General features: G+C 46.4%; 1 protein-coding gene across 3 annotated transcripts in view; it reads right to left on the reverse strand.

The window, feature by feature from the left end:
• Positions 1 to 12,702, reverse strand: part of OGDH (oxoglutarate dehydrogenase) — a 32,124-nt gene extending 19,422 nt beyond the window's left edge. For all 3 annotated transcript variants that reach the window (XM_072149046.1, XM_072149045.1, XM_072149047.1), the window contains exons 1-2: positions 12,567 to 12,702; positions 5,243 to 5,502 (exon numbers count right to left, since the gene is read on the reverse strand). In XM_072149046.1, coding sequence (XP_072005147.1) covers positions 5,243 to 5,502; positions 12,567 to 12,690 — 384 coding nt within the window. In that variant the 5' untranslated portion in view covers positions 12,691 to 12,702. The remainder of the gene's footprint in view (positions 1 to 5,242; positions 5,503 to 12,566) is intronic.
• Between the last annotated feature and the right edge of the window lie 256 nt (positions 12,703 to 12,958).

Here is a 12,958-nt window from a genome sequence, read left to right on the forward strand (position 1 = left end):
CCCCAAAGCGAAAGACCAGAGGTCGGGTAAAGGGTGAATTCCCTCTCGTCCCCGCCCTTGGTTGTGGACGCTATTTTAAGGAGTCACAAGAAAGTGTGGGGGAGGTGATCTGCGACGGACGGGACAGACATATGGCCACTGAGGGAGATTTATCAGAAGTGTCTGAGGTAAAACTGTTCTAGTTGCCCATGGAAACCAATCAGAGCTCAGCTGTAATGTTATAAACAGCTGTGGGGAAATGAAAGCTGAGCTCTGATTAGTTGCCATGGGCATCTAGAACAAGTTTTACCTCAGACACTTCTGATAAATCCCCCCCCCATTGTATTTACAGTCATCACTCATCTTACGAGGGTTACGCTGGGAAATGAGCAGCGCTCCTGGGTATATGCAGGGGGCGGGGAAGGGTTAAAAAGCAGAAGCACTTCCCCTATGTTAGTGGAACTACTCGGGGTTGCTAAGTGGTATAAAGACTCAGGGACACGGTGTCCTCTAGCCGTCACGTGAAGTCCTACACCCTCCTCCTTTTTATAGCTCGTCACCCATGCAGTTAACCCGGCTGAACCTGAAAGTGCTCCTGCACGGCTAACGTTACACAACGCACCGACATTTTTTGGGGCGGAAAAAAGGTCGGAAGCTGAACGATTCCGTATTCCCCACATTAATGGGATGAAATAATTTGCAATGCAATAGTTAACCGCAATGTAAAAGTAGCTCAAATCACGGCACAGTGCGCCAGGGGTTAATGAACGGACCCAGCCCTTTTTTTTTCCGTGTGGCTTTCCCTTCGCTGGCTGGCGCCTCGCCAGTCCTTATGACGCGCTATTTATTCCAGCAAGAACCGGCCTGCACGCCAACTTATCTCTATGCAGGCACGGGGGATGGCGCCGACAAATCGTAATGACTGTATGGTACCACGTTTCGCCTCGGTATAACCCCCCATTATTAGGTCTAGGAGGCAATATCGTACCTCGGCCTGTCCCCAATTCACCGAGAGACTCTTACGTCATCAGATAATAATTGTGCCGTGTTATCTCGGGCAACACATGGCACGTGATGTACCTTGGCGCGGGCTCGGGGCCGCTTACACAAGACCTCATTATAAGTGACGCTGGCGGCTTTTGTGGTTTTAAAAGAGACAGGCCGTGAGTGATACGCCACCATATTATACAAAAAACGTATGGCACAGATCTCTGGCCCGGGAGGTGTCTCTCCATCATGGCCGCTCCCGTGTATGTGATCGTACAGTATCTGCACCAAAGTTCAAAAGATATTCCCGCGTCACACGGAGCCTGGATGGCAGAAAACGGGACATTTTCCGATTAGTTTATGCACAAATATTGTGGACTCTTAAAAGGCTGGCACATCTCTGGTCTTCCTGGTGCGGGAGCTGGCGCTCTACACAGGATTCAGCGTCCTTGACACAACAGGTCATAATCCCACAACGTGAAGTCACGCTCCCTGCGTTTCAGCTCGTCTAAACCAGTTCAACCCCTCGACACGGAGGGCGAGAGGAGTTTCATAGGAAGATAAGGAGCGTGACTGGAGATAAAGCTTCTCTGCCACCATATATCACTAAAAACTACGTGTAACCTTGGGCTATTGATCATCAACCTCCCGGACAATAACCGAGTAACCTATACACAACTACAAACACCTTATAAAAAGAGACAAGGCCTATGGGATCAGGTGATCTGTGAGCCGGAATTTACATGGCAAGGTAATGAGCCTCCGTGCATGCATATTACAGACCCATAGGCACCATATAACACCATATTACAGACCCATAGGATCCATATAACACCATATCAGTACCATATTACTGACCCATAGGCACCATATAACACCATATCAGTACCATATTACTGACCCATAGGCACCATATAACACCATATTAGTACCATATTACTGACCCATAGGCACCATATAACACCATATCAGTACCATATTACTGACCCATAGGCACCATGTAACACCATATTAGTACCATATTACTGACCCATAGGCACCAAATAACACCATATTAGTACCATATTACTGAGCCGGATAACACAGACATGGCGCCGTCCCTATATCCAGATGGACACTCCTTAATGTTTCATATCTCTGGTCTGGAAAAAAAACTAACATTCTATGGAAGCTTCTAAATCCGAGTCAGGCGAAATTTACACGAAACCTTCCCCCCAAATCATCAGCCCTCTCCCCCCTATTCTTTGCACTTTGACCGTTTGGCAATCTCTTCCAAACAACTCCCACCCCCCTTCAGACGTGCAAACCTAAATAAGAGTGCGCCTGAGAGATTCCCACTATTCTCCTGAACAGAGAGAATGATGGGAGTTATAACTAAGCAACAGCTAAACACATTTTGGGTCTGGAGGGAGACAAATAGACGTAATAAACATTGGTATAGAATGAGCTGGGGCACATTTGGTGTGAATTGTCTATGTGACTTCTGTCTCATTGTGCCCTCATTATGGTAAATGGGCAAAAACCAAAACAAATCTTTAGATTTTTGTTTATTATGGAGCATATGCATGGGTGCAGAGGTCCTGCACCGAATCCACAGCAGAAAATTGACCCTTACCATGTGCATCTACACTAAGAGTAACTGCACCCGCTGCTGGATGGTGCTGGGATTTACCGCAGACATTCAGCCGCAATCGTCTAGTTGCTGTATAGTTTTATGCAGCAATTTCTTCGGTTCCAGAGCAAAACATTTGCATTGTAGAAGTTTTTTTCTGCACTGGGATTTGACATGCAACCTATGCCGTTATTGCGAATGATTTTTACGGTTATGTGTGTATGGGATTGTCATCAATCATATATACTACACTGTGACTGGATTACACTGTGGATTTACCGGAAATGCAAACCCCCACCTTATAATTTACCATAAAGGAATTTTCCAGTTTTGTGGGGCTTTAGGCTTTCTATACACACGATGCATTACATGCGGATATGCTACGCAGCACAATAAATCCATAGTGTAATAGACATTGTACGCCACAACAATCCCATATACACATTGTGGGAAAATCTGCAGTGGAAAATGCCCTTTATGCTCATGATGTTTGATCCACAGAAAATAAGCAACGTGTCACTTGTTACTGTGGATCATGGTGCGGAAATCATCCTTTGAAATGGAAATATGGTGTAAAGAAAAATATTCTCAGCCCACCCGTCTTCACACACACGGATGTGATTAAATTTGATTCACGGAAAAAACAAAGAGCGGGGCCGGCTCTATTTAAGCCGCTCGTAGCACGAATTGTAAGGCCGTTTGTTCCAACACCGAACGATAAAAGTCCAAGTATATCACATCTATTTAAAAACGACACCGGCCACGACTAAGGACAACACAATATCCGAAATGTGTCAGCTGGATTGATGCCCCCCTGTTTTCCCTTCGTGTTTGGTGTGTGTCATCTTTTAGATTTTTTTAAATAGATATGAAATTAAGATCGTTTGGTGCTGGAACATACTGCCTTATAATTTGTCCTTTGATATGTGAAGGTTGAGCTCTGATCCTGGTCATAGCAACACTGCGGCATTATGGGGATCAGACAACAAGTGCCTTGTTTCTGATGCTTGTAGAAGGGCATCGGGAGCACCCCAGGTTTTAAATCCCACTGCCATTCTGCAACGCGAGCAGATACCCCAAGTCTAACATATCCGTGATCTGTTGTTTTTGTGGCCTGTATGTCACTGGTGACCCCAATGAAGACACGGGCTTGCAGCTCATACACGAGTCGGCATAAACCACGGCCATGTGTATGAGCAGACAGAAAATATTTGTCCATTAAATGGATGACAATCAATGTGCATACGGGCTAATACACTATACAGCACTCTGTAAAGTAATTAAAGTGATTTTTTTCAGCAATTTCATATTGATTACCTATCCAAAGAATAGATTATCAATATCAAACTCAGGAGAAACCCGCTTTTAAATACCACACAAATGCAGTTTTACCACATGGGAACACACAGTGCAGAATTTTATTCCACATTGTGTCGTCTTATACCCAATTGTGGATTCACACCTTAGCAATGGGTGAAACCCACGACAAATCTGCAGCTTCGCGCTTCACATTGAATTTCATAAATTTGGGAAAATGGCAAAGCTTACTCAAAGATTCATGCTCATCATATTAAAGGGCCTTGTCACTCAGCTTTGTGGTGGCATCTTTACACACCACATTCCAATCTTTTCATAGCAACGCGATGGTTCCGCAGGAATGTGAGGACTCCTTGCATCATGTATAACTATGCTACAGGGACACCCATTCCCGGAGCAGTGTTCAGTCTGTGAAATGAGGCCACCACAAGATTTCTGGGTGACTAATCTTGCCTTAATGCCCTTTAACTGCCTCTATTTTAGCTACCGTGAACCTTGTGTGAAATTTGTCCAGGAAGCCGAGGGAGATCCAACACAATGAGGAATATTTCACGCAGACAATCCCTTTGGTTTCCTTCTTGTGAACAGATCTTTTTATGAAACCAAATGTTATTCATCCATAAAACATCTGCTCCCATAAAACTAGCAATTATCATGTTGAATAGGAGGTATGGCCTCATCTGTCCTAGTAACTTGTCGCGGTTGGACAACCATCATGACAGAAGTTACTTCCATGCGAGTCAGGTGTCCGATGCACCTACATGACTTAGACATCCGAGACCATAAACCTGCTATAAGATGACATATTGTAGATGCCCAGCTCACATTCACCTTCCAGAAACTTGACCTATATTCTACAGAGGTCAATACTCTACAAAAAAAAAAAAAAAACCTGGAGGCCATAACCCTCACTGTACACTATGTAGTACCACGAGTTATGCCAAATATATGTTTTTTAGGGCAAAAGGCGGCTGTTGAACATCAATGGTCCCACTGAGACGTCCCTATTGTCACCAACAGTGACATACAAACACAAGTACATTACAGAGAACATTTTACACCTCCTTGACGGAGGCGGCACACGGTTTCCTAACAAATGTTTGTCACCCTCGAAGCGCAATCCTCTTATGTGCGGTAGCGATATAACCTTGGAGGTCGTTAGAGAACATCACTGTATGCATCAGATGCAAGGGGTCTTCCAAATCCCACGAAGATACCATCAATGCAGAAAATAAACTCCTCCTTTGTCTCACTCCCGGTGACTCTTCTTAAATATTTTGGCTTTTTTTTTTTTAAATTCCATATTCCCAGAGAGCAATCTTAACACGACCTGAGCTCGGTCCTTACCTTGTGGACACTCTTGGGGTTCTCCAGCCATGCATAGTACATTTCCTCCACATAGTTAGAACTAGTCCCACTGAGAAATGGCTCCGCGGCCACAGGTGTGCTAAGGCACCTGAGCGGCTGAAACGTCCTTGGGGCCGCGGGCCGACTGTGTTTGAGTGATCGAACAGTCTGAGAGGCCGTCAAAGGCCTTAGTTTAGCAGCACAAGTCCTTAAGCTATACATGGTTGTGTCCTTTGGAGGGGGAGGCCGATTACCAGAACCTGAAAGAAGAGGAGGGACAAGTTAGTGCCTGTATTTATACAGTGTAAAACAATCACAAATCTAGTCACAGATACTCCGGGCCCGGATACAGTATATGTGTGCTGTTATCTAGTCGTGGTGCTTGCCAACAGTGTGCACAGCACTTTATATAAAGGGACTCCCTAACAATGGTCACAAAGGAGGATGTACTAGATGGTGACCATCCAGGACTGGATAAAACTACTAAACTTTAGTATCATCTAAACTTCAGCCAAAATAACCCAAAACATAAACAAAGACCAATACTAAAGCAGCTCACAAATATGCAGAGATTATCGAGGGCATAGCTTCCTTAATGACGGACTAGTTGGACCTGTATGGGCCAGTATGAACATCCTCCATGCTCGAATGCAATATTCCCTTTTTAGTGCATATTAAAAAAAAAACAACGGACATGAGTCTGTCTTAGGACACCCAATACAAGGGTATGAAAAAGTGGAGTAATCTTAAAAGGGTTTTTCCCACGAAGACAAGTTAGACCCTTTCCACAGGATAGGGCCTAACTTGCTAAGCAGGGGGGGTTTCAGTGCTGAGACCCCCGCAGATTGCAAAAACGAGGGGTCCGACAGACCCCTCGCCGCTCCTCAGACTAATGGAGCTGACGGGCGTGCATGACCATTCTGCTCCATTAATCTGTATGGAGCAGATGGAAATTGCTGAGCACTGCGCTCACCAATCTCCGTCAGCTCCATACTCTTCATTCAGCACTGGGACACTGATCAGCAAGTTAGGCCCTCTCCCGTGGAAAACCCCTTTAATGGCTTCTGAAGTCAACGGCCCTCCCCAAAAATGATAGCTAGCCAGTGTATACAGACAGATGTCGTCATGCAATAGCAATGTATATGGCCACCATAACTCCGCGCTGTACACCTCTGCTGCTGCAGAACCTCAGAGATCAATGTGAAACCATATTAGTGTCAGGGTATTATTGGTCACCAGGTACCAATGTCACAGCAAAACTCCCTTTACGTAACAGAGAAACATGATCCCCCGTTCAACGTAAAGTCAACATAAGGCAGCCACGAATGCAAAGTGCCCCTGTCTATCTAAAGTCAGCATCCAATCTGTAAGATTATACCCCGGGCTGCGGTCATGAGACCCGGCTCACACGGCGCGGTGACATACGTACTGGAGCTATACAAACACAGTCCACAGAGATCATTGTAATACACTGTGTAGCACCAAATAATCAGAACACAAGGAAGTGGCCAGTCTTAGGGGGAGAGTAAGAAGCTGGCGGTCTGGCAATGGACTGACTATTGGACACTGTATTACAGTCCTAACATAAAAACCTCCAGTGATTTGCTATGAGCACCAATACAGTCCGGAGAAAAGTGAAGGTTCCCTTTAAATCTATGATGGGGACTAAATGTACCGTGACAAATGCCCATGATCAAGGCGGCCACTGACGCACAAAGATACGGAGATAAGACTACGGCACGACAATGCAGGTTATCAGACGTCGGCCATTGTGTAAAGATTTCATTTCTCTTAGGCTGGAAACATAAGAATGTAATTAACTTGACAAACGTTAGTGGAAGGCGGCATCGGTGGTAATTTCCTGCATGAGAGCATCAGATCAGCAAGTGAGGACCTGCTAACAAACCATCTCAACATGGGTGACCCTTCTTGGGAAGACTAGCAGCGTACATACAGTCCCCCTACCCATGGAGAATACATGTACCCCCCATAAGAAAAGCAGGGGAGCAGAATGAAAATCAAAATTTTTATAGACATTGGATCTGCCAATAATAATCCATTATCGTCAACCAAACCCTCTTATCCCCCACACATGTTTCGCTATTTCCGATAAGTAGTCAAGAAAAATCAGCCACGCTTATAGGAGATCAACCTCTGGACAGGAAACCTATTAGCAACAAAGGCAGATTTTGACCATCCCCCCCACAAGGAATTTGGCATATAACCCCTACTCTCTGCTTCCTCATGTCTGTGGTCTGGGCAGTAACCTCCTGTCCTGGATTGTATGGAGTCCCTACATCTACATCGGGGTAAAGTGCTGAGCATCAGACTTGGTGTAACCACACGACAGTCAGCACTTTTATACATCTTCCGAGTATCTTAAAAAAACAAGTCAATTATGTGCATTCCTGACTTATGGCTCACATTCGTCACATTGTGCTCCTCCTAGGCGGCACGCATATTTTTGACAATATGAACAGCAAGTTCTTTCTTCCTACTTTGGGGATAAGCTGAGCGATTAACCAATGTGGCCACCATCGGAGCCGCCACAATTATCACCCAACTTTCCCACATGCCTGATAAAGTGTGAAAATTCTTTGTGGACATCTACATACATCTGCATATGTTAAAATCCACAAATCCACTGAATTTTCTTCTGTAGAGCCACAGTAGTCTTAATACGAGAGGAGAAATGCTCTGAGGAATCTACAAGTGTAACAGAACGATTCTCTGGAAATTTCCATCCGGATTCAGATGTGGAAAGACCAACGTATATTCTTGTCTACAATTAGTTGAGTTGGTTGTGCTGCTATAAGGAGCCTAGTCCTGACCTTCAGGAAGGACACACTCCGGACTGAAGGGCATAGACCAGGAGGGAGCCTGACATGAGAGGTGCGCTACACTGCCACAGACTCTTCAGATCAGATAACTATATGTGAAATCCCGGTGAGGAGGAGACTCTGACCCTTACATAATTCATACTCCTTGTTCTACGAGACACAAGCGGGTGGGAGGTTTTAGTGACTGCTGCAGATCAGGTTCACCCTCGGGGTGGGGGGTACACCACTACGGCCTTGTTGAAATATGGAATGAGAAGAAACAAATAGAAGATGACAAGCGATAGATGACAGAACACACCTTTGTTATTCTAAAGGGAGTTCGTAAGGAAGTGGCTTTCTTCTTCAAAGACACAACCTCAAGACGTGGCCTAGTGGAGTATTATACTGGACCAGAGCTGGAAAAGTCACAAGAGCCAAAGCTTAGAATATTCCGAGTCTTGGGGCAGTGCAGGATATTGTGTGGCCCACTATTAACTTTTTGGAGCAAGTTTTCTGGTTGAACAAACAAGGCAAGAATGTTTCAGCGCCAGATTTAGTGGTGGACAACCACCTAGATATGACCCAATGTGGGGTAATTTACTAAGGGCCCGATTCGCGTTTTCCCGTCGTCATACCTGAATATTCCCGATTTGCGCCGATTTTTCCTGAATTGCCCGGGTTTTTTGGCGCATGTGATCGGTTTGTGGCGCATCGGCGCCGGCGTGCACGCGACGGAAATGGGGGGGGTGGGGGATTGGTTGGCGTGGCCGAACAAAAATCTGACAGATTCGGAGAAACCGCCGCATTTAAAAAAAAAAAAAGTGTCACTGGACACGCGCTTACCTGCACCAGGAATAGGATCGTGAACTCCAGCGGACTTCAGCGCAGCAGCGACACCTGGTGGACGTCGGAGGAACTGCCGTAGTGAATCGCCGGAAGACCCGAATCCTCCACACAGAACTCGCTGCTGGATCGCGAATGGACTGGGTAAGTAAATCTGCCCCAATATGTACGACATGAACCCGGCATATGTCTGCTCAGTGACATAAGTGAACAAATCCTTCCCATGTAAACTGACATGTAGTATTATCCAACCTCATCAAGGTTGTTTTTTTCTTTCATGGATTGTGAAGTCGCCGTCGTCCTCATCAAAAAATTTAAAAAAACTGCCCAGTGGAACCAGCGAGTAAAAACCCTTGAGATTTGGATTCCTTAATCCTGTTGCCCTCAAGTGACCTCGGTCCCAGAAACTTGCTCTGTGCAGGATTTCCCCCAACCAAACCCTACAGTCACTGGACTGAACTGAGCTGAGCCGTTTAGTTCAGCGATTCCAGGTTCGGTAGGTAAATCCGGCAAGTGCAGAGAGCGAGCGTCAGAAGAAACTCACTTGTGGGAAACCAGATTTACATTCATACTGCCCTTGTTGCTTGAAGAAAGCTTCTAGGACCTACCCAATGTGGTCTTTAATGGCGCTGTATTAGAGAACAGAAGTGCACAGTCCCTGTATACCCTATATAACACACACATTATATAATAGCCCCAGCATTAGTGACAGACCCTGTTCATTGTATCTAAAGAAAGCATCCTTTCTAATGATAGCCATCAGAAACTTGAACAGCTACTCATTGTTACCAAACATTCCCGGGACTCTGTGTACAAACCAGTCCAGCCCTGCCTTACCCAGACCTTACAAGGAGCATGCTACCACCTTCCCCTATGGCACGATGGAGAGACAAAGTGACACATGACCTGGGCTATAAACCATGTGGGGTCAACTACCCAACCACCCAACTATTGAGAATATCTAGATACGAGTTGATGGGATAATCTAAAATATAGTAAATGAGCTGAGACCTTCTAAAAAATAAAGGGTCAAATGCAGTTGACCGTAACCGGCCATGAAAGGTGTGCTCTCCACCATTCCTGGCACACATACTCCGTCTGCACTGTGCTTACAGCATTACACCGGCTTATGAGAGTGTGGGCTCCGGGCCCTAAGGTCCTGCACGCACTGCAATGATGTGGCCTACACAGGGACTGCATTTCTAACTGCTGTGTCCATAGTCTTGAAAATCATCTTATACATACCAGGGAGTATTTTATGTTATGGAGCCCATCATATGATTATTTACTAATTATCAGTAACTAAGACTTTAAATTCAGCTTTGTGAATGCACCTTAAAGGGGTTTTCCCACAAACAAAAGTTAGTTATCCACTTGCTGATCAGTGGGGTCTCAGTGCTCATTACCGTTCTGCTCCATTAATCTCTTTGGAGCTGACAGAGATCGCCGAGCGCTGTGCTTGGCAGTTTCCATCAGCTACACAGAGATTAATGGAGCAGTACGGTCATGCGCAGCCGTCTGCTCCATTAGTCTGACGGAGCGACGAGGGGATTAATGGTGGTATGTGGGACCCCATCGGACCACAAGTTTTTGTGATTTGTGGGGGTCTCCGTGCTGAGACCCCCACAAATCACAAAAACTAGTGGTAACTAATCAGCAAGTTACTCCCTATCCCGTGGATAGGGCCTTATTCATGGGAAAACCTCTTAAAGGAAGTCTTCAGGCAGGCATGTTAGCCTTGCCGATACAGAGCGTTATAGTTATCTATGAGCCTAGGGGACTATGGTGCCATACTGTAAGAACGACTAGAGCAGGCAGCGCCCTAATAGGGTCATGACTGGCGATAACGCTGGCAGTCTGGTGCCCGCACAATCTTCAGTGCAAGAAAACCGTCCAACAGTCAGGATTATACAGAGCGAGTAGGCTTTTGTGAAGCTGGCCTACGCCACATCAAGGTCGGCCGCACACCTGAGGCATCCGCCTACAAACATATCACATCTTACACCCCCCATACACACTCAGCCCAGCCAGGAACCTCTGTCCTCTCCACTTGCATTGGCTTATGTACTCAAGGACAAGGCCAGACGTTCCTAGATGTCTCCCAGAGTGTCAGGGGGCTTATTCATACAGTTGTCTCTCCAGGTGCCATATGACAGCTGTGTGTTGTGCTGAGTGTCACTTATCAGGTCACGGGGGAAAGTTCTTCTGTTGCACATCAGACTTCCTGTGGAGTCCTACAATGTGACTAGTATGTGAAGGTGCCACAAGGTTATATTCAGACTTTTACAACACTTTGATCTTGATGTGACGGTAACGCTGCTCGATGGCGCACTAAGGGATTAGGGAATATCACATGTGGAGCGCGCTGAGCAGAGAACTTCTAATTGGATCTGCAAGGAAACCTGCAGAGCACAGAGACTGGGGGGGTGCATTGGCAGCTTTACAACAAACACATGGATAAGAGGATATTACGTATGATGGGGGCACAGGGGTCAATGTAAGGGTCATCTCAGATGCCCATGGCCGAACTGTGAGTAGGGTACTCGGCAATGTCTTGGATGGGACTCAAGAGCATCATAGTCCTATATAATCCAAGGATTCCCTGCTTCACTGATCACAGAAGAGAGGCAGGGACTCCTTGCATCACGTATCCCTATGATGCAAAGAGTCCTGCCCTCGCTTGTATCCCTATGATGCACAGAGGCCCGTCCTCAGCACTTGTGTGAATTATCCTCAAGTATCATACACATTACTAGCTCCATGTATCAAAGTTTCTCCTCACCCCATAACAGGGCAACATCCCCCTATTGTGCCATGTATGGTAATGCTACAACAATGTAGAAATGATAGATATATATATATATATATATATACACACACATACACATACACACACACACATAAATACGGCGCCACACTCTCCAATAGGTTGTGTGTGGTATTACAGCCTATTATGGTCACCAGACACAAGCCAAGGACAGGTGCAGTGCTAGTTTGAGGGCAGCAATGTTTCCTTATCCCCTGCCCAATGATCACTTGGCACAGACTGCTTAGACCCCTCATTGTTTGAGAGGTGGGATCCCAGATACTGCAGGACACATGTTGTATATACCGGATGCATATATGGTCCAGTTGTAAGGTCATCATTACCGAACTAGACCTTCAGCTTTGAGTAGGGCATATGACGTCACAGTGACATCACAAGCCCCCCAAGTGCTCAGATCAGTGATGAGTATCTGGGAGGGGTAGCAGCTTCTTGTGAAACTCCCACGTGAGGCTACAAGTTCCCGTTCTCCGCCATCTCTCCGCCCCTGCCGCCCGTATGGGGTCGTACAGTGACCCCCGGAGGGACGACCTATGAAGCGTGCTCTCACGGGCCCAACTAACTTGACCTCGCTGCAGCCTTGGACACACAACCCTCACTCGTCTGCAGTCCAAGCCCCTCCCATAAGCATGTCTGCCAACCAACGGCTGACCTCGTATCAAAGCTGTGAGATGTATCGGATCCCTTGATTGGTCCCACGCCTGAATAACACCGGCGCGGAGTTGGATCAAGTGGTCGCCCGAAACCCCGCCGCTGACGTCATCACTACCCACCACCTCACTACTGCCGCGTATGGGGGGTAGTCTCACTAACCCCCGCTATAGCAGGCCCCGCTCACCTCGGCTTGCAGAATGCAGCCACTGCCGTCCGCTCCGTCCGGCTCCCGCCCGACGAATGGCAGGGAGAGCTGGAGGGCGCGGCCAGAGAACAGAACTACCCGCCCTGCCGTATATTACGTACATCTCCACGCCCCTGCAGCAATACGTATATATCCACGCCCATTTACGATTTTTTTTTCTAGGTAACGAAGCTTTATTGACAATGACAAACAGACAAACTTGTTGAAGGATTGTTACATTATTTTTAGCATGTTCAGGGACCAGCCTGAGAAGGGCTCATGGCTATCCCTGTCCTTGACAATGTTCTTATTCTCTCAGCAGCTGCTGAAAAACGTTTTCCACTTGTCGACAATGTAAAAAGTTTGGCCTTCCTTAAAGGGATTGTCCAGGA

This window comes from Engystomops pustulosus, chromosome 4, assembly GCF_040894005.1.
Source record: "Engystomops pustulosus chromosome 4, aEngPut4.maternal, whole genome shotgun sequence".
In the NCBI taxonomy this organism is placed as follows: Eukaryota; Metazoa; Chordata; class Amphibia; order Anura; family Leptodactylidae; genus Engystomops; species Engystomops pustulosus.